Source organism: Puma concolor, chromosome A1 (genome assembly GCF_028749965.1).
Source record: "Puma concolor isolate L17-30 chromosome A1, mPumCon1.1.hap2, whole genome shotgun sequence".
Taxonomy (NCBI): domain Eukaryota; kingdom Metazoa; phylum Chordata; class Mammalia; order Carnivora; family Felidae; genus Puma; species Puma concolor.
The window spans coordinates 52202852-52225938 of NC_141667.1; the positions used below are offsets into that span (position 1 = coordinate 52202852).

Here is a 23087-nt window from a genome sequence, read left to right on the forward strand (position 1 = left end):
GTGAGTGTGCATGTACATAATAGTGCCCCTGTGTTCCAGCCCTCATCTCCCTCCTCTTAGAAGCAAAGGCTCACTGGCTCCACAAACTCTCTGGCCTGGAGTCAAATTGCTGAGTGTCTCAGAATAGACAGAGTGATCTGTTTAGGTTGCAAGCAGATACCGGAGGAAAGAAAAATCATAGAGGTCTGGCTTTAACTTTTTCCTGTTCTTTCCACTGTTCTTTTCTACAAGCTACCACTATTTCACTCAGCTGTCAGAGCATCTGGTTAGCAGATGATACATGAACCACATTCAGAATTTTAATGCAGGTATGCATTTGACCTCTGCGGATTCCACCACCTAAGTCAAGTCAGTACTTGATGGATGGTGTTTTATTTTCTGAAAAGTAGAGAGTAATGATTATATTATTATATTCTCTTTCCCCCCAAAGTTGGGACACTCACCCATACAGGTGTTTGATAAGCCACTGAACTATGTAGAGAATTATTACTAACATTACATAAATATTGTCTGAGGATGAAAGTTAGTGGGCTCAACAGATATTCATTCAACAAACAGTTGATAATATCGGTTATGTGTTATGAGTTAGGTGCTGGAGATGTGGAGATAAGCCAAATAGGTTTGGTGCCTGTCCTCATGGAGCTTAGAGTCTAGTAGGGGTGACACAAGTGGCTACAAGTGAAATGAGTGTTACAGAGAAGGAAAACACTGAATATAAACCTGGGTGTTCAGAGGAAGGCCTGGGTTGAGCCCTGAGGGAGAACTGAGACTTGTCTGGGAGTAGGGGAAGTATGAGGTCTAAACAAAGGAAAGATGACCTATGAAATAGGGTTTAGTGTGTTGATTCATAGATGGCTGGAAAGGGGACCTCTGTCCACCACTCCCTCTGGGCACCTTGGTTTGTTTCTACATATTTCAGGAATCAGAAAAGGTAAGGAAACCCTCCTTTGAATGATGCATGGATGCCATTCTCAACCTAAAAGACTCTAGGGTAGAGTAGGAATCTCCATGTGTTACCCATGGGGCTCCACTGCCACAGAGGTTGAAATTCCTGACATGCTCTTGTTGGTGAGGAAATGGTTAGAGAGAAGCACAGGAAGAGGCAGTGGTGCCACACTCAGTACCAGGGAAGCACTTAATGGATGTTTCCTGGCTGAGCGAATGGGAGCGGATGTTCTTCCAACTTATGGAGGAGACCTGAAACCTAGGAGCCTAGTGGTGATGACTTCATGTGGCAGGAAATCCAAAAAGTTCATGAAATGGTTGTTCCAGGAGCTGCAGGAGCTGCCTGAAGCTGAAATGGCGCTCAGAACTTCCTCCTCTAGCCTGTTTCTGCCTTTAATTCAGTCGGCAAACATTTGTTACCTATTATGAGTGTGGGGACAAAGAAGTGAACTTCTGGTCTATAGGGAAAATGAATCAACACAAATTGGTCTAAGAGGCATAATGCAACAAGCGCTGAAGGAAACATACAGTGTACAAAATGAGGATTTTCCTGTTTGTTTGGTTCAGTTCAATTCATTCTGTAACACTATTCATGTTTGGAGAACATGCTCAGCATATTGAGAAGATGAGTGACATTGTGACATTTATGGCCATAGAGTGCTTACAAACCAGCAGGGGCAGCCATGTGCCAGGGGTGGGAGATTGGCTTGTTCCACATCTGTCCAAACCTTTCTTGGTGTGTCTTCCTATACTACAGAGGCTGGAAAGCTAAAAACTCACTTCCCAATGTTTCTACTGCTGGGGTTCCCATTGTAATTTATGTTTAGCCAGTCCTGTGCACTTGTGTAAACCTGAATTCAAAATTGAGTTAAGAAAACAATTGAGTCTGGGGGAAAGGAGGCATCAGTCTGAGAGGGATCCATTGTGCTAGTGGTGAGCTAGCATATGTATTATGGCCCTGGAGTGTGGGCAGTAACTCCTGGTCCCAGATTACACCCCAAACTGTGTATTCCTGTAGCTAGAGACTGGGCCGGCGACTCCCTGAATGCCAGCTTCCAGATTGTGGTAGGAATAGTAGCTTCCTTGGGTGGTCAGTACTGTGTAGTGTTCTGGGAATCATTCTCGGAGCACCAGGCCAGAACTTGCTCTGCAAGGATTCTGAATTTACTTGATTCTCTTTATTAATGTGTGTTTTCTTAAAATAGCTACAGTTGTGTGCCTTCACAAGAGCCCTGATACGTCATGCTGTGAACCACAGGTGCTGAGAGTGTCAGAGAAGGCACATGAGTGCCCCCTCTCCCCCTTCTCTCTCTGCCCCTCCTCCACTTTTTCTCTCCTCTCAAAATAAATAAATAAACATTAAAAAAAAGAGTTATGAAGGAAAAGAAGAGGGAACCATGAACCATGGGAGAAAACAGTGGTGTAGAGTCCCATGAGAGAATTTACTTCACTGGGGGGTCTGGGAAGATCTCATGAATAGGTGACATCTAAGCTGAGTTATGAAGGATGAAAACGAGCCAGCCATGCAAAGGTGGCAAAGGAGGAGTGAGAGAGTCACAGGGCAGAAGGACCTGTATGTAACAGCTACACTAGCTGTTCCCAACACCTTTATAATACTTCCCTGTGCAATGGTCATAGGATAAATCCTCAACCCGTCAGCCTTTCTGTAGCCTCACTAACTGGAAGCCTCTGTGGTTTGACATCTTCCTAGACACTTCTATTTTTCCTGTGTCAGGATCTCTCAATCTCTGCACTACTTACATCTGAGGCTCAGTAAGTCTTCACTGGGGGGGGGGCTATCCTGTGCATTGTAGGATGTTTAGCAGGATCTTTGTCTTCTACTCTACAGATGATAGCAGCAATCCTTCCACCTCCAGTTGTGACAGCCAAAAATATCTCCAGACATTGCCAAATATCCCAAGGTGGGTAAAATCGCCCTCCATTGAGAACTACTGCCCTATGGGTAGCTCTGCTTTGGTCAGAGTCATCTTTTTGCAGACTCCCAACTACTCCTTCAAGTTTTATGTGTCTGTACCTCCATTTATGCAATCCCTCTAACTAGCACCCCTCTTCTGCCTCTCCACAACCTTACCCATATGTCTACTAGAGATTCATGGCTTTTACCTGCCCATTATTCCTCTGTCCATTGGGGAATTCTATTTGGGTGATTCTCATGTGTATTGGGCAGTAGAGAAAAAGTGGTCCATCTTAGTACTCTCCCTGCCCTCTAGCTGCAGGGGCAGGGGCATGTGGACCAGGTACCCCTTCCTTTTGTGCCCAGTTAAAAGTCCAAATGGTGGGCATGAGACTCAAGCAGAGATAATCAGTCTTTCCATGTGATTTCTATAAAGGAATACTGCTTTTCTTTTTAATTGTTAATTGTAAGGATACAGCCCTGGGCTGCACTAGCCATTTTTTCTGCCATTTGGAGGGAGCCTGCTTGAAGGAGGAGTCAATGACATCAATATACAAATAGAAGCAGATGTAAGAACTGAAAGATGGGAGGAGTGCTCTGACTACATTATTGAAAACCTTTGTGCAGATATTGTGCTACAACATTCACATTCTCACATTCTCTTTCCTTAAGCTGGTGTGAATTGTTCCTGTCACTTACCATGGGAAGACTCCTACAGCACTATCCTTCAGTGCCTACTTCAAATCTCTTCTCTTTCTTAATTTTTTTTAAATGTTATTTTTGAGAGAGACAGAACACAAGTGGGGGAGGTGCAGAGAGAGAGGGAGACACAGAATCTGAAGCAGGCTCCAGCGTCTGAGCTGTCAGCACAGAGCCCAACACGGGGCTCAAACTCACAAACCCCAAGATCATGACCTGAGCCGAAGTTGGATGCCCAACCAACTGAGCCACCCAGGCATCCCCAAATCTCTTCTCTTTCATGAAGGGCCTCTCAACACAGAACAGTCTGAAGAAAATGCTTTCTTTGAATTCCTAACTCGTGGTTAGCTGGAGACAGCAGCCAATTCTGTGCTTCCCTTTCCAATTCTGAGTTAAGTGACATATCTTAAGTTTGTAATTGTCATAATGGGAATAATTACAAGACAGAAATCAGCAAAGGCTAGAAATCAAGACTCTCTTCCTTCAACCCAGCCTGCAGCCTGATTACCAGCACACCACTGTCTAAATGTCTTCTCAACAGATTTATGAAATCTCTTGCCTTTTCAATATGGCGAACTTGGGAGAACAAGTGCCCCTGAGATACACTGCATCTGAATCTTCAAAGGAGGGAAGGTCCTGAGGAATAATTTGGTCTTTGGTTTTCATTTCATTTCATGTCTTCATGCAGACAAAGAGGGCAGAGTCCTTCAGTGACTTGTGGTAATGAGTTGTGGAATCAAGACAAAGAAAGTCCACAATCTTTTGACTTCCATCCATGATTAAAATGTAGGCATTCCTGGCCTTTCTTTTTGCCTTTTCTTCCACCCTTTCCTTTCTCCAATTTTGGTACAAAAGAGGGTTAAAAATGATTAATGAATCATTCCAAATAGCTAATGGCCAAGACCCAGATTGTCAATGTTTACTTTCAGCAAGGGGCTTTGGGGCTGTGGAGTTCTCCAGGATGCGATAATTCCAGATGGGGTCTTGCTAATGTGGCAGCACTGGGGAGACAGCTGCTGAAAGAGAGAACTTGCTGCCATTCCACAGAAAGATCGTGACGTTGGAGTGAGTGTTGGCTGCCCTGGGTACTATGTCACTTAGAATCAGACAAGATGATAGCTGAACTGCAAGGAAAGTTTGTAGATCTGTAAAAATTGAAAATACAGTTTATTTTTGGCACAGCTGTTTTATTTCCACAACTCATCCTGGAAGTGTGCATGAAGTTATTCATTGCAACTGTGTTTGAACTAATAAAAGACTTAAATAATCTAAATGGCTAGCCATAAGGAACTAATTAAATAAGCTAATTAAATAATTAATCATTATGCATACGTACCTAGAGGCAGAGTTCTATGTACTACTATGGAATTATCTGGAAGCTACGTTGTTTAGGGGGAAAAACAAGGAGCAGAACAGTGTGTATAGTTTGCTATCATCCAAGTTAAAAGAAAAAAAGGTGAGGAAAATGCACACAAACACACAAGGATGTATAAGCATAATCTGTCTCAAGAAAGATAGACAAAACATTGTGACCCAAGAAGTTGTCTTTGGGGAGGGGAACTGGAAAACACTGTTAAGAGGAAGAGTTATTTTTCACAGTATGGGAAAATTTGGCTTTTTTTTTTTTTTTTTAATAAATGTAAGGTGGGTCCCAATCTTTTTTTTCCCCCAAAGTTTATTTATTTATTTGGGGAGAGAGAGAGAGTGGGGGAGGGGCAGAGAGAGAGGGAGAGAGAGTCCCAAGCAGATTCTGCACTGTCAGCGTGGAGCCAGATGCAGGGCTCAAACTCATGAACCGTGAGATCATGACCTGAGCTGAAACCAAGAGTTGGACACTTAACCGAATGAGCCACCCAGGCACTCCTCGAATAATTTGACTTAAAAAAATTTTTTTTAATGTTTATTTATTTTTGAGAGAGAGACAGAGTGTGAGCAAGGGAGAGGCAGAGAGAGAGGGAGACACAGAATACAAAGCAGGCTCCAGGCTCTGAGCTCTCAGCACAGAGCCCAATGTGGGGCTCAAACCCATGAACCATGAGATCATGACCTGAGCCAAAGTCGGACGCTTAACCAACTGAGCCACCCAGGCGCCTGGGAATAATTTGACTTTTAAACCATGGGAATCTAGTATTTATTGTATACCCTTCCCCTCAATAAAATTAAGAAAAAAAATACAGAATATACTGTGTTGCAGTTCTTGGAAATTCTTCCTTTGCTCTGATAGATGAGTTGGATCTGGGGATGTGTCAGAGAGTTGAGAGAGTTAATAATAGTGACCCCCCCCCCACAATTATATAATTTCTGTTAATAAAAAACATTTCACAGAGTATTCTGTTCTATTCTTCCAAGTTTGGGACTAGTATTTCTCCCATCATACAGCTGAAGGAATGGAGGCACAGAAGCAGCCCATCTTCTCAAGGTTACACAGTGAGCAGGGGCCAGAGGTGCGATGAGAGCGCAGCCCTTGTCCAGCCCTAAGTTCTTCTACTGGGGCCACAGTCAGCGGGACAAGGGCTTCCACAAAATCTTCGCAGGAAGACTTCAATCAGTCTTTGCAGGAAGGAAAAAAACCAGAGAATTCAGAGAGGCTCCTTTGGCCTAAGGTTTCAGGAGAGTTAAAGCCCCGGGCCTGCAAAAGTCCCAGCACAAATGAAGTCAGACCAAAATAGATATCACTTATGTTCAACAGGAAATGACCCAGAAAAGATCCAACCACTTTCCAGATGTAACTCGAGGGACTTCAGTTGGAGAGACATTTTGGAGTCTAATGCAAAAAGCTCTTGATGACGTTTTTCAAGTCAGTGTGGGGACCAGAAATGAACAGACATTTGATTTCAGGGACATGCCCAGCTAGGAAAGTCTGAGGATTTGCAGAATCAAGCTCTGAGAGAGAGCATCATGGGAATGAGTAAAGAAACCAAGGCCTTGCCACGTTTTGCCTGCATAATTTGAGGGGGGATTATGAGAAATAATGGAAAGAAAAACAGAACTCCCAGACTGAGGAAACAAGGCATAATTTAACTGCATAGGTGAGATTTAGCTAGTGGATAGGAAGTTCTTTTTTAATCTATCTGCTATTGTGCAGTGAAAGGAGACTAATTTCTCTAAATCTTGTATTTCAAAAGACTTCTACAGATTGCTTTGAAATAACACTCAGAAGACACTTAGCTCTCTACATGTCTTATTCACTTAATAAAAATAAAAAATAATAAATTTTTAATAAAATAAAAAATCCTTATGTGTGCTATTGCTTATGAAGAATAAAGCTTCTCTCCCTCCCTCTCTCTCTCTCTCTCTCTCTCTCTCTCTCTCTCTCTCACACACACACACACACACACACACACACACACACACAGTTTATGTGTAACTATCTCTTTAAAGATAGTCTGGTAACAGCAGCTGCCTCTGGAGAGGATATGTGGGGCTGAGAAATGAGGTAGGGGGCACGGCCTTCACTGTGCTTTTTCCATTTCCCACATGCCTGTATTCTGTATTAGAAATAAAACACATTCTTAAGAAATGGAGACATTTGGGGAATGCTCTGTTAACATGTAAGGAAATTCAATATTACCAAGGATATAACAGTCTGACATTATATGATGCATTAAGGATTTTAACTTGAATATAATCTAGCCTTCATAGCTAAATTCTGATTAGCAGAAAATAGAGAACAGAGGAACTGGTTAAACGATATAAGAGAAAACAATTCAGAGAATGGAACATTCTTTGAAACGTTAATGTCATTAAAAAAACTAAACTGTGTTTCAAAAAATTAAAAAGATATTTGGGGGGCAATTGGAGGAACTTTGAATATGACCTGAGTATTAGTATTAGGGAGTTATCGTCCAGAGATGCATGCTGAAGTATGACACACACACACACACACACACACACACACACACACACACACAGCTATTAAGCTATAGTTTCTTAGCTTCAAATGCTGCTGCTCTATGATGCCCAGGCTGGGACTCCACAAATGGTTTCTTCTTTGCCAGCTGGCCTTCTGTTGTCTGCCAACAGGAGGCACTAGAGGGAGACTGGAACTCTAGAGGAGTGGCAAGGATCTTGCTCTTTTCTCTTTTGCTTCCTGTTACAGTCAGTGTCACCCAAACAACAGTTCCTCACTCTGGCAATGACAGAATTATTTCCTATGGGAGCAGCTGGTTCAAGTTTACATTTTTCCTCACAATTTCAGAACCAGCCTCATTATGCTTCTTCAGACATACTGGTAACAGCCTGCAGATGCCTTTCCTGTCCCAGCTCCATGGGACCCTTTATCCAAGCTACCAAATTTTATTAATCCCAAGCTCTTCTTTCTTCCGGCCGTCAGGTTGGTAACTGCTTTCTATGTTTTTACTACAGTATTACTTTTGCTTTTCCAGTTTTCTAATACCTGGGTAACAATTCTTTATATTAAATTCTCTCTGTGAGAGTAATCAGTAGAGTTTGTGTCTCCTGACTGATACAGAAATTGGTACCAGAATTCTCAGGAAACAGATGCCCAAAGATGCAATTTTTGCAGTTGTTTGGATACGTCTTTAGACTTGAATGTGATATTGAGCTTCTTGTCATGGCAATGGGATGCTGGTAACCCATGGCACAGAGCGGTACTGATTAATCAAATTATTGGCTGCAGATTATTGTGACGAACAACTTCCTGAAGCAGGTGCCTTGGGAGATCAAGTGGCTGCTGGGAATAATGAGGACTTCGAGCTCTGTGGGGTGGGATGCTTTCTTCTAAGAATGCAGGAGTGCTTACACAAAGAAAACGACATACTCGGGTCTTCAAAGTCTCAGCTCAAGTCCTGGTTAGGGAGAGTCCATGGCAGCCCTAGAAGTACCTCAAATCTTTTGTAGCTGCAAACTCAGACACAATATTTGTGAGGGTTGCAGAATTTAAATGTAAATTGAATTCACAGTCTATGTCTTCCACTGAAAGCTTGGATGAGAATTGGGACAGTGTCTGATTCCATGACTTGGGATGAGGACATCTGCACAGGCTTAGAGGAAGTTGAAAATCTTAACCCCTAAGTCACTCTGAACCTTCCTTGTCTTCACATTCCGTGTCTGAGATTAGGCTTCCTTTGCTTAAAGTCTGTGTAACAACCTCACCTGAGGCAGGTGCTTTTCAAGGAGTCGCTTTTGCTCTTCAAGATCTATGCCACTGCTCCTTGTTGCCACTAGGCCTATAACTAGAGTCAGATCCTGCGTATTACAAGGAAACAAGTTCAGAGTCTGATCCTGAAGGAAAGATTTTATCATCCAAGATAACGGCAAGATTTTTCTAACTTATATAGGCAGAAACCCAGTGAATATGTGTGGAATGGAGAGCATTAGACCCAAAAAAGCAGAATATAACAGCCAAATGACTGATATGGGTGTACTTATCAGGGGTTCTCTAATGTGGTAACTTGTACTAAGAATTTGCTTATTTGGACTCAACAGTGACCTGAATATCAGGAGTTTCAAATCCCAGAACTTCCTTGGCATAATGTAGAGAAAGAAATTAAAAGATTTAGGGAGAGAGAAATGTTGGGGTAAATACACTGTGTGTGACCTTCAAATTCCCTCACCCACTACTGCCCCCTACGGTATGGTTGAAGAGGACCCAGCGGACACTCCTTCATTAAGGTATTGAGCAATACATTAAAGAGATCATCCATATTCTTGAAAATCTCTGTGGTGGTTGTTCTCTGTTAGTGGGTATAATGGTAGAAGATGCTGTCATTGATTCAATGCTGTTCATTAATTTCATTGGGTTTGAAGGGATGTAGAGTAGCAGAGGCCAAATGGCAGTGTTCAGTTGCTAGAAACAAGGCGGATGCACTTAACATAATACACAGCAGGGACAAAACAGCCCTCAGAATGTTTTGACCACCAGGGATCATTGATAGTAGCTGTTGATGGTTACTTTTATGTGTCAGTTTGGCTGAGCAAATGTTATTCTGGGTGTGTCTGCAACGGTATATTTGGATGAGATTAACATTTAAATTGGTGGACTTGGAGTAAAGCAGATTGCCCTCCAAAAGATGAGTGTGCCTCACCCAATTAGTTGAAGTCCTGAATAGAATAAAAAGACCAAGTTTCCCAATCAAGAATGCAATCTCTAGCAGACTGTCTTCAGACTGGATCCCTTTCCTGCCTATCTGGCCTATTAGCCCACCCTGCCAATTTTGGACTTGCCAGCTTCTATAATTATGTGAGTCAGTTTTTTATAATAAATCTCTTCCCATGTATATATACACACATCCTATTCTTTCTGTTTCTCTGGAGAACTCTAATGCAGTAGGTAGTTGGTATAGGGACCTAGGAATGAAATAGATGGGAAGTCTACTAAATATTACTTGATTCATACAATAGGAAAAACTTTAGGTCTGGTGCTCAGAAGTCTGACTAAAGTCACTAGACAGAGAGTCATAGCCTCTTCTCCAGCTTGCAGACATAAACCAGCTGTCAGACCCAGAGCCCCTTGACTGAAGGACATGCTGAGTTCTCTTAAGAACTCAAAACTGCCACAATAGATACTATAAACCTTCTTTCAATACCTCCTCAGAGAGTTGCAGTCTTGAATGGGGTGACTGTATACAGCAAAAAAAAAAAAAAAAAAAAAAAAAAAAAAATCCTCAGATCTGTTGGGGATTAATAAGCACTAGTCCTGAAATGGCACTAATTTCTGGGACCTCAAAACACTACGATGGTCCACCAGCCAACATGGGGGCTAATGGTGGTCAGGTAATGAATGGAATATTGGCCCAACTTAAAATTAAAGAAAGCCTAGTAGGTCTGTGAACCCAGTGGTTGTATCTCCAGTTCTTGAACATGTTAATTACACATACATCATAACTGGCAGAATCCCCAAATTTCCTCTCTGATCCATGTACTGAGGGTTATTGTTGTAAAAACGGTCCAGTAGAAGACCCTAGAAAGTCCTCTCCTCACCAAGGCAGCAAGCCAAAAGCAACAGCACATCCTTATAGGAAATTGAAGAGATTCATGCACCACAGGCTTGGTATCTATCATGTCTCCACTTAAATTCATCTGTTTGTCCTGTGCCAAAGGTTGATGGATCTGAGACTTACTATGGATTACTGTAAACTTAAACAGGTGAGGACTCCAATTACAGCTGCTGTTTCAGGTGTGCTATCTTTATGAGAGAAAATCAACATAACCCTTATGGCCCTTCATATACCATTAGTGATCTGGCAAATGCCCCCCCCCCCCCCATATCAATTTGCAATGATGACCAGAAGCAGCTTGTTTTTACCTTGCAGAACCAAGAGACCACCTCTACCGTCTTCCCTTAGGGCTACCTTAACCTACTGTCTGTTACAATATAATCTGCAGAGACTGGGGTCATCCTGACATTTCAGTATATCACAGTGGTCCACTTCACTGATGAAATGCAGACTGGATCTGACACGAAGGTAGTAAACAGTACTTGAGATGCCTTAGTAAAATGCATGTGAGGTTGGAGAGTGAGAGGTAAACCCCGTAAAAATCCAGGGACTCATGTGGCTTGGTGAAGTTTCTGATGTGCTAATGGTCTGGAGCATGTTGCAATAGATCTTTCGAGCTGAAACCCAAGTGGCTGTATCCTCTATCACCTACCACTGCAACAGAGGCATGATGCTTGGTGGGCCTTTTGGCTTTTATAGGCAATATATACCATATTTGAGTGTATCACTCTGACCCATTTACCGTAACACTGACCGTTTTGGGTGGATTGGAAAAGGCTCTGTAGAAAATCCATGTGGTAGTGTTAGCTACTCTTGTCACTTGAAACTTAAGATCAGCAGATCCAACGACACATAATGCGGCAAATCAGGATTCTGTGTGGAGCCTGGGGCAAATGCCAACAGGAGAATCAAAGCATATACCTCTAGGGTTTGGGAGCAAATCCACACCCTCTTTTGAAGATAGCTGATTTCCCTTTTGAGAACCAGCTCCATGGGAGCTGTGTGATCCAGCAAGCCATTAACTGGACTGTGCACAGAAGCCATCAATCATCAAGGAGAAATGGCATACAAGGCAGAGAGATCAAGCAGGTCTAGAAAGCACAAGCAAGTGCACAAAGCAAGGGTCAACTCCTTGGACACTTACTCCTGTTACAAGGTTTCCTTTTCCTCAGTCTTTAACTTTGGCTACATGACCAGTTACTTATGATCAGCTGACTAACAAGAATTTTAGGTCTGGTTTATAGTTTATTTTTGCCCAATAGGCTGGTGCATTACCACCTCAATCGAGTACGTTTCTGAAATACCCTAAGGAGAATTCTGAGCAGTACAATTGGTTGTCTACTATTTCTGAACCGAGCACTGTCCATAAGTATGATCTAAACTCTAGTATCCCAGGGCAGTTACTAAGGGTTTGATGACTGTTCAGGACTTGGAAAGAACAGATTTATAAGACAAGTGACAAGATCTGGGGTTGAAGTATATGGATGGACCTCTTAGAATAAGCAGAGAATTGAAGATTATTGTGCTCCAGTGAATGTTCACCAAAGGACACTGTACATCCATAAGAATGTACTTTCTAGACACACAACTACAGGGGGACATAATTAACCATGAGCCCCAGCTGTTGTACTCTGAAATTCATCACCACACCTGGGCTGGTTCACACTTCCCTGGGCTGCTTCCAGCAAATGACTGAGAGTAGCAGGAATACTAAAGTATATATGGGTCTCTTATGACAGCTGACCTTGGCTTGAGGGCTTCTCAATGGCCTAGCTGAACCTACATAAAGACAGAGGAGGCTCTCAATAATTAGGACAAGATGTATCTATTAGCCTCTTTTTCCAGTCATCCTAATGACAGCTCAATGGGCCCAAGTACAAGAGTGGCCATGTTGGCAAGGTTGTTGGCTTATACACAGGATCAGCAACATGGACGTCCCCTCACCAAGACTGACCTACTGAGTGCCTGACCTGCCAACAGTAGAGACCAGAGACCAACAATGAGCCCTGATATGGGCACTTAGTGGCAGGTGTATTACATTAGATCTCTTCTATCATGGAAGTGACAGCAATTTACTCTCACTGGAAAGGACACATTATCTGGGTATGGCTTTGCCTTTGGTACTTCTGTTAGCCTTATTAACTGTCATGGAATAGCAAAGGAGTACGTGCTGACCTATCCACCCACTTCAGGTAGCTTTTGATGGCTTAGAAGAGTAGCTAAGATGTCAAAAGATTCATATGCTCAAGTCAGTTTTAGAGAAAAAGCCATTTATATGTTCTTTTTCCTACCAGTTTCTCAATGCCCCACCATTGTTCTGTCTGCCAATTTTGAGCCAGGAGAGGCACAGGGGGACATTTTTAATTTGAGCTACTAATCCTTTTTCTAGAGATGTTTAAGATCAGATATTTGGCAAAATCTATGATGCAGTTACATTTACTCTCAACCCATAATGTACAGAGAGTGACATCTGCTGGTCACAAAGACTACGTCTTCATCCTGATTCCTTTTGCAATTTTCCAATGACTTTAATTGTATAGTAAAAATAAAATTATCTCTTTCTTGGGAGAAAAAGAAACCAACACATGACTTATAAGTGCCAACACATGTATCATTGTGGGAGATTTTTTTTAATTAAAAAAAAATCCAAGTTTCTTCTCCATTTAGCAGACACTAGTTTCTTTAATTTGATCAGGAGGAAATAAAACTGTTGAATTCAAAAATTAATTAAAAGCTCTGCTATTCCCTTTAAAATATCCTTTTAGTTGGAGCACGTGGGTGGTTCAGTCAGTTAAGTGTCCAACTCTTGATTTTGGTGCAGCTCACGATCTCGCGGTTCATGGTTTTGAGTCCTGCATCGGGCTGTGAGCTAATGGTGCAGAGCCTGCTTGAAATTCTCTCTGTACCGCTCACTCTTCTCTCTCTCAAAATAGATAAATAAACTTAAAAAAAAATCCTTTGGGTTTTTGTTTCAGAACAGAAATTAATGAATTTAGTTGAAGACAGAATTCTAGTGGACTTAATGAAATACTGGCCACCAAAGGTCACTTGCTTCTGGCTTTGTGTTCTAGTCCTGCTTTTTTGTATTGCTAGTTTCCACGCTTCATTACATGCACTTGCTTCCATCCTTCTTCCTTCCTATCCTTAGATACACATACGTATGAAACTTTATACATTCTCTTCCAGATTTATTCCAATATTAGCTTTGGAAATTCTTCCCACTGCTCTTGATGTTAGATTATATTAGAAAAAAAAATAGGATTGATATTATGCAACTACGTTTTTAGATGAAAAGCATATATGTATGTTTATTGATAAAAGTATTTTGATGGATAGCGATGAAGTCGAGTTTTGTGTAAAAAATACAAACTTCAATTTGAAGGTGGCACCTAAGTCAGATTCCATTCCCCTTCAGGACCTTTTCTCCCTATTTTTCACTATTACAAAAATGTTGTAACTACCTGCCTTATAAATAAAACTTTGCGAATATCCCCAATTCTTTCTAGGAGGTAAATTCCCAGAGGGAAAAAAATCCCCAAAGGGCAATGAATAATCAAGAAGGGAACTAAAATTAATACTACAATAATAAAACATTGGGAATAGGAGAGATGAACATTTTATAAATTCAATAATTACCTATTATCTAGAGGAGCTGATAAATTGGGGCGCCTGTATGGCTCAGTTGGTTAAATGTCTGACTCTTGATTTGGGCTCAGGTCATGATCTCAGGGTTTGTGAGATGGATCCCTGAGCACAGAGCCCGCTTGGGATTCTCTCTCTTCCTCTCTCTCTGCCCCTCTCCATTTGTGCTCTCTCTCTCTCTCTCAAAATAAATAAACTTAAAAAAGTTAAAGCTGATAAATCAAAACTGGCATATGTTGGGGCACCTGGCTGGCTCAGTTAGTGGAGCACACAACTCTTGGTCTCGGCGTTGTGAGTTTGAGCCTCATGTTAGAGTTTACTTAATAAAAAACAAAACAAAACAAAACACAAAACTGGCATATGTGTTTGTTATAAACACGTTACTAACACAGAAGGGTGGAACCACAAAAAATTAAAGCAGAGACGGTTACAGTAATTGGGCAGGCAAGGAACTGTGGCTTTTCATTATAAGACCCATTTTTTAGCATGCTACTTTGATAAGATAATAAAGTTTTGAAATAAAAATGTAAGTTTATTAAAATTAAAAAGCATATTTTACCAAATTATTATCCAGAAGTGTATTAACTTAAATTCCCATAGGGATTTTGTTGATGGCCCTGAATTACTACAGTGATTTCATGCCAATTTATTTATTATTTATATTCTGGTCTATTCAGAAGTTTTGAACTATGTTAGAACAATACACATAGCATGAGATGTAAAATAAGTGAGAAAACTGGGGTAAAGGAAAAATAAGATGAGGCCAGAGGTCCAAAGAATCCATCAGAACCATCTAGAAAGCTGGTTAAGAATGAAGGCCCTGAGCTTATCCCAGGCCTGCTAAATCAGAATCTCTAGGGTGAGGCTCTGGTATCTTCTTTTTAACAGCCTCAATGACTTGGGGTCCTGATACAATTTAAAAGAAGACAAAGAGTGACTAATAGGATATTAGGATATTTATTAATGTCATGATATTTAGAGCACGGGAGTTAGAGGAATGGACATTGTAAGACTAACTCCAAAGAAGACATTTAAAAGTAAATCTTATGTAAACTAGAATCATCCGTTCTCCCACTATAACATTTCATAATCCTCTTCTGATCCCATTAACCTCCCCATAACAACACTCACAGAGATGCAAGGCCTCAGTCTGTCATTTGGTCCTTCAACTTTTACTCTTAAGATGAAGAGGCATGTTCTGGGAAATCTTCTCTTTTCTCTGGCTCCATTCCTAGCCTAGTGTACCATTTAGCTGGATAGTCTAGTGCTTGTGAGTCTTTATGTATCACATCATCAGGTTAAACACACACTTAGAATTAGAAGAATTCTATGTATCAACTAGGTGGTGGTACTTAGTCTTTACTGCTGCTTGTGTTTTTATTCTCAGAACAGTTTCACATGCCTCACGTGAAAGTGAAAAGTTAAACAAGCCGAACTTTTCCATGGGATTTGGTATACCATAAATAGAAAAGAATCAGCATTGCAGTTTAATTTTACAATGAAATTAAGAATATATTAAAAATTATACATTAAAAAATGTATCATCTTATAGTGACTTCTGTTGTAGCTGTAGCTTTTGTTCAATGATGTCTGAGAAACGAGGAACTTTTTTTGAAATAGCCACACGGATGTCATCATTCATATTAAAGCAGCTTCTGGACTTTGTTTTAAAATGTAAAAGTGATGAAAATCCCAACTCACAAAGGTATGTGGTTGCAAATGGTACAAGGATTTGTAGAGCTGTCTTTGCCAGGCTTGGAAACACTGTGAATTGAGCACACCAGAAATCCTCAAGCTTCATGGTCTCAAATTCCATGAGGATTTGGCCACTAGCTCGTAATTCAGCAAGATCATTTTTCATCAGATAACCATCATCAACAAAATCAAGATTAAAAAGAAATGGATCCAGTATCCATTTACTTGCCTCATCAAGATCTCCAACAGAAAAATATCCATGGAAGAAGCTGTTCAACTGTTGCAGATGCAGGGTTATTTCTGCTCCAATGCTGGCTGCTTCATTATCTGAAACAATTATTTCTTCAAGAAAAGGAAAGTTGGTAAAATTTCTTTTCTCAATTCGCTTTAGCCAAAATGGAAACTTCCTAACAAAAGCAGATAACTTTTCTCTAGCTGATACTGTGTTCATCCCAGTCCTTTGCATAGATGCACTAAGTTCATTTAGGTGTTTGAATAAATCTGCAAGGTATGCTAAGTGAACTTTAAACTCTTTATTTTCAAAGCCATCAACTAAATTACTACTTTGGTGGTGAAGGAACTGATTTATTTCTTCATACATTTCAAAAATATGAGTAAGTATTTGACCTCGGGAAAGCCACCTCATTTCAGTATGGAAAAGGAGGACACTATACTCTATTCCAATTTCTTCAAAAAAAGCCTGAAAGAGGCGATGATTTGGAGCTCGTCCTTTGATGAAATTTATTACCCTCACCACAGTAAACAGAGCATCTCTCAGTTTTGTAGGCAAGGTCTTTGTGACAAGTTCATGGGGATTCAACAAGCAATGTGTGATCATGATATGAGGTACCTCTTTTTTCACACAAGCAACAAATTCTGAATTTTCTCCTAGCATAGAAGAGGCACCATCAGTACAAACAGAGCCGCATACATCAAGTGCTATCTTATGCTTCAAAAAGAAGTCTCTGAAGAGATTGAACGCATCTTTTCCTTTCATTGTTAACTGCAATGGTTCACAGAAGAGAAATTCTTCTACGATCTCTCTTTCTTTTATGTATCGTACAAACGCCATTAGCTGACTGCAGTCATCCATGTCAGTTGTCTCAGCAAGTTGAACACCCACTTTGAGAGGACTGGCTTTGATGTCTTCTAGAACTTGCTGTAAGATATCCTGGCTCATTTCATCAATTCTAGAATGGATCACATCGTCTGATAAAGGTACCTGCTGAAGCTTCTTTTGTGCATCTGGTCCCAAAACTATTTGTGCTATTTCCAATGCACATGGTTTCACTAATTTTTCAGCTATTGTATGAGGATTCTTCTCCTTGGCACATAAATACGCAAACTGATATGATGCTTGTAATAAGGCATCCTCATGAGACGCAACTCCAAATGCTTTCAAGGTTTCTCTCTGATCCGATGGTGCTGGCATATGCTTCAGGCTATTGAGATCATGCCCACCTACACCACCATGCTGTCTGTTAAAATGGTCAGACAATTTCGATGGTCTGAGGTCAGCATTTGAAAATATCGAGTTACACAATACACATTGTGGGCGTTGAGTTCCATCAACCTCCGTTGTACAGGTGAACCAGTAACGAACATAGTCATCATCCCATTTTCGCTTCTTCGACATGGCACCCCAAAATTCTCAGGTAGTATTCCAGAGATGCTGCAGAATTTTGCTTTGGGAGTAAAATATAACCCACACATTAAAAATCAGTGGCTAACTGAATTAAAACAAAGCCACATCACATGCCATCCTGTCATGTGTACAATGTCAAGAAATATCCTATAACATGTCCATTCAAAGTGAACCATGACAGCATGGCAGTCCAACTTAAATCTATCAACTCACAGCTAATACCCTGGAATAAATGACTTGCCAGCAAGCTACGTATGGGAGATGTGGACTCACGTAATTTGTCAATACTCCTAAATCCTCTATTGGTGAACTGCAGTTATGGCTTAATTTGTTCTCAATGATGTATGTTCCAAACAAAGTTGCTACATTTTGTATTCCATGAAATGGCATTTCACTACCACCCCCTCCTTTCATTCTACACCAAGGACATACGACACCAGCAGTTATGAATAAGGATATAGAGAAGGGAATCATTCACTAAGCGCTGTAAGGGCATATTTTGACACAGTGACTAGTTCTTTTTCGTAGTTAAGGATTAGACAAGTCTGTAAAACTATTTGATGTTTGAGTGGCTTTGACTCCAACTTAAGCAGAGAATTTCAAATGGGTCTGATTAAGCAGCCTTTGACACAGATTTGGCTCAGAGCTTCCTTGCTTCCAAAGTGTAACACACTACCAGTCCATGATTCATATTGTCCATGCACAAAAGGAAAACAAGTTGCTCAAGAGAAACACAACTATTCTTGTTACTGAGACTTCAGAAAAATGTCTCATAGAAGGACACCCTTTTTACAATAGGAATTTCATGATGCTTTTTCATAGAACTACCCATCAGTAAAAGCAGTCAAGAAAGAAGCTGAAACAATGGAATGAAAATAAGCAGTATTCCCAAGATTAAGATTTGTTTCAATCTGAGGACAAGAACCAGAAAGTAGTGGTTCCTCCTTAGTAAATGGAGGAATCAGCAAAGTTTTTTGTTAACATTCAAATTCGTGGCCCCACCCCCAGAGATTCTGATTTCCTAGCTCTACAGTAGGGGCCCAAAATCTGTATTCTACATAAACATTTTAGATAATTTTACAAATAGTAACTAGAACAGTAATCTTTAACATTTTTTTTTAACGCTTATTTATTTTTGAGACAGAGAGAGACAGAGCATGAACGGGGGAGGGGCAGAGAGAGAGGGAGGCACAGAATCAGAAGCAGGCTCCAGGCTCTGAGCCATCAGCCCAGAGCCCAACGCGGGGCTCGAACTCGCGGACCGCGAGATCGTGACCTGAGCTGAAGTCGGACGCTTAACCGACTGAGCCACCCAGGCGCCCCTAGAACAGTAATCTTTAATAAGAGATACTCATCATAATCACTGGGAACTCCTTTGAAATTATGTATCTCCCTGCATATCTTAGAACTAATAAATCAGCTTCTTCAGAAGGACAAAAGACTCTAAATCTTGGGGCACCTGGCTGGCTCAGTTGGTACAGTATGTGATTCTTGATCTCAGGGTTGTGAGTTTGAGCCCCATGTTGGCCATAAAGATTACTTAAAAAAGAAAAGACTGTAAATCTTGTCCTGGTGATGCGAATACATATCATAGTAAATAGTCATATTTAGAGGAATAAAGACATATCCTTTGGGCCAACCCCTACCTTGCAGATATTCTAGGTTGCTACGTAAAGTCTAAATGCTTTAATAGGCATTTAAGTTTCTGAGTTGATGACAGCCTCCTAAGAAAGTCAAAGGACCTAAAAAGAAAGAAAGCCAGGCCTTTTCTCTTTTTCTCCCTCCTTAGCAATGAGCAAAGGTATAATCCACAGATAGGCTCAAATATACCTTAGAAAAATAGTTCTGGGACATGTGGGTGGCTCAGTGGGTTGAGCATCCAACTCTTGATTTCAGCTCAGGTCATGATCCTAGGGGTGTGCAATCAAGCCCTGCATTGGACTCTGAACTGAGCATGGAGCCTGCTTAGGATTCTCTCTCTCTCTCTCTCTCTCTCTCTCTCTCTCTCTCTCTCTCCCCCTCTCCCTCTGCCCCCACTTGTGGGTTCTATCAATAAAGTAATAAAATAAATATATAAAAAAGAAAATAGTTTTATCTCCCAGATAAACAAGTGACCCTCTAAGTGTCCAAAGTCCTACACTACAGAATGTCGCTGCAATAACTTAACAGGGACACATTTAAATCCAAATGCCCATTTTGGCCATAAAAAAACCTCACAATAAGTAAGCCAAGAGTATTAACTTAAAACACTTTCTAGTGGCTGTGCCACAATTAACTAGCTTTAAAATGTACTTCTATGTAAACTAATAAGTTGACATGCCATATAGCTGTCTGTTGAGTCAATTAAAAATCAGAAGATGTCTGCCACTCAATACAGACGATTTGAAGTTTAAAGGTTGACCTTAAGCTTTCTTTTGTCAAGTGATGAAGACTAGAGGGACAACTCTGTTTAGAAACTCTCCTAATTGATAATAAAATTATGACACCAGCATAAAAATGCTTATCTTTCTATATTCTCTTATGTATATTTGCTATGTGTGTTTTGGGGAACAGAGGAAGTGAATGGAAAAGCTTTGCTTCAGTCTCATTAGAAATTATTACAGGACCAGTTAAGGGTCTATTCCAATCCACCCTGACTATGCTACCAAGTATGTTTTGACTGACAATGTACCTGTTTTGAACAAAAGAATTTTTAGAGAAATTCATTTGCAGCATGCCTCCTATCCCCCTCAAAAAGGGAGAATGGGTAGCAGGAATTTTCAAGATCCTTAAAGATTAATTTACCGCTCAAGAGGCTTTCTTGCATTTTAGAACCTCACAATTTTCATTTGCTCCTCTGTGGTATTTAGTAATCACAATATCCTAAAATATGTAAACGTTAAAAAGGCATCATCATGGTAAGAAATTATTGTTCATTTAAATAGATGTGATAATGGTATGCTTGTGTGAAAAAAAAAAAAACACCTCATTTATTGGAGATACAGACTTACTGGTTTACAAATGAAAAGACATCTGGGATCTCCTTTGAAATACCCTACTTCAGCGCGCGCGCGCGCGCGCGCGCGCGCGCACACACACACACACACACACACACACACACACACACAGAGTGGGGTGGAGACAGAAGGCATAAAATTGGCCTTGAGTTGGTAACTGTTGGAGTTGAATGATGGGTTCGTATCACTACACTATTCTATTTTTATGTTATGTGGGGAATTTTCCATAACAGTAAACAAAAAGAGCATTATCTTATTCAAATAGACATACTTCGTTTTTAGAATGATTCTTTTGAGAGTTTGGGAGTTATCTCAAGATGCTGAGTGAAAGATGTGATATAACAAAAATGTTTTTGCAAGTTCATCAGGCACAAGGGTATATATGAAAAGGTATCACAACAGTTAAAAGTGAACATTCATATAACAGAAATCTTTGGGAAATGCTAAAATATATATTTCAGCAGTGACAACAACCCAAGTGCAACAGTAAACCTGTAACTCCAAACCAAACGTGACTCAACTTCTCTCTAGCCATCGCCCATGCCAGTCCAAGGGAGGTGGGGGTGTCCGGGGGACGGGATTCATCAGTACACTTTGCAGTTAAAGGCAACAGCCCGGAGAAAGGGGGCGGAAATATAGTAGCTGAGCAAACACGCTCCAGAGGCAAAAGCCTAGGATCCTGGCTTTGTCACCTGGAGGCTGGGTCCCTTCCAAGCCTCGATTCCTCAAGTGGGGATGACAATAGTACCTACCTTACAGGGTTGTTGGGAGCTTTAATGATTAAGCGTGCATGTAAAGCACACGCAGCTCGTAACTGGTAGGACCTGTTGGTGCATTATTAAGGACGGCGCGCTTGGGAAGCGGCCCGGGCGAGCTACGGACGCCGGCGGCGAGAAAAGAAGACTCCGCTCGGTCTCCACCCGCCCGTCTCCGAGCCTGGGCGCAGGCCCAAGGGATGCTCGGGCTTCTTTTAGGCGCCCGTCTCCGGCTCCAGGTCGCTCTCCGCTAGGGCTGGGATCCAGCCTGTGGGCGCCGGAACCGGGCAGGGCGGCGACTCCTCTGGTCCGGTCCCCGACCAGGAAGCTACGAGGCGCGATGAGACAGAAGCGTCCGCAGCGACCTCCACCCCTGCCGCGCCAGGGTTCCATCCGGGTTCTCCTTGTGGGTTCCCGCCTGCAGACAGAGCGAGGTGTCTCTCTGCACGCAGGCGCGTTGAGCCACCGGCGGAGGGCTCGGCTGACCTGAGTAGGGAGCATGCGCGTGGCCCTCTCTCTTTTTTTTTAAATTGTGTACGGGGGGGGGGGGGGCGGGGGGCGGGGGGGGTGCTGGTGGGATTTTTTGTGTCTGCCAGAGAGGATGAATGTAGAATCTAAGGAATGGAAAGTATGGTAAAGTCCACATAGTTCTTCAGAGCATTAAAATAAGATTTTGTGTGCGTCAAGCTTTGGGTTTGGATTGTAACATTCAATAAATTAGCATTTTCTATGTGTGAGCAAGGGGGAAAGGGAAGGAAACTCCTTGTACCCCATGTTAAACATTCGGACAAATGCGAGGCTGTAAATTCCATTAAGATACTCACAGTGGAGATGAACTTCTAGAGCTTGCGTCTTGTTTGCCCATGAAGGTCACCCCTTCCCGTAATTTAGAGCATGTGGATGAATTTCCTCAGAAAAATTCAATTTGGAGAAAAGATCTTCAATTTTATTTAAAATTCGTTTTAACATGATATTAAAGTTATGAACCCATATTAGATTTTTAGAGGAAAAATTCCAAAGTAGAAACTAGAAAACTGCAGAAAGACCTCCTTCCTATTTGGGGGATATTTCCTTCCAGAATTGTGACAAACTTAAAGAACAATTTAATAATCTTTCTATAGTCAGTCTTGTTAGAAGCATCCCATTAAGACTGGGGAAAGGGATAGTATCAGAGAATGTGAGATAGATGCATCATTTTCAGGTGTTCAGGGTGAACCTGGTAGACTGAAGCCTGCTTGAGGTTTCTGTCAACAGAAGAAATTGCAAAAGACCAGTCTTTCTGGTCCAGAAAGCAGGGCTTTAAGTACTAGAGAAAGGAGTAGGCTTTAGAGTCAATAGATACTTGGCTTTATGTCCTGGCCCTAACACTTTTACTTATCAGGACCTGAGCAAGCTACCTGGACTAATTAAGCCCTTGTGCTTATTATAAAATAGATTATCCATTTGTCCATGAAGTTCTTTTGCAGAGATAATATACAAAAATTACAGTACATAGTTCCAACACTCAACAGGCAGCTATTAGGGAAATAAAATCAAAGTTCACATAATGAATCATGTTCCAGGTGTTATCTTTTTTCCAAAATGAAGAAATAAGACGTGAGTTCAGATATTATAGAATTCTTCCTAAAATCAGTAGATTAGGTTTCATGGAAGAGGGAACAGAGACCCAGAAAAGTCAGGTGACACATTTTTTGACTTAAAAAGATCCTGAAATTTTTTAATTCAAAATTAAAGAAGCTATGGGGCGCCTGGGTGGCGCAGTCGGTTAAGCGTCCGACTTCAGCCAGGTCACGATCTCGCGGTCCGTGAGTTCGAGCCCCGCGTCAGGCTCTGGAC

The 23087-nt window shown here is 41.3% G+C and overlaps 1 protein-coding gene across 1 annotated transcript; it reads right to left on the bottom strand.

Moving 5' to 3' along the window:
* Positions 1–15101: 15101 nt before the first annotated feature.
* ZBED8 (zinc finger BED-type containing 8) lies at positions 15102–21699 on the bottom strand. Its single transcript, XM_025925028.2, has 2 exons — positions 21249–21699; positions 15102–17540 (listed from the first exon to the last, which is right to left on the bottom strand). Exon 2 carries the CDS (start codon positions 17489–17491, stop codon positions 15707–15709), a length of 1785 nt encoding a protein of 594 aa, XP_025780813.1. The 5' UTR covers positions 17492–17540; positions 21249–21699; the 3' UTR covers positions 15102–15706.
* Between the last annotated feature and the right edge of the window lie 1388 nt (positions 21700–23087).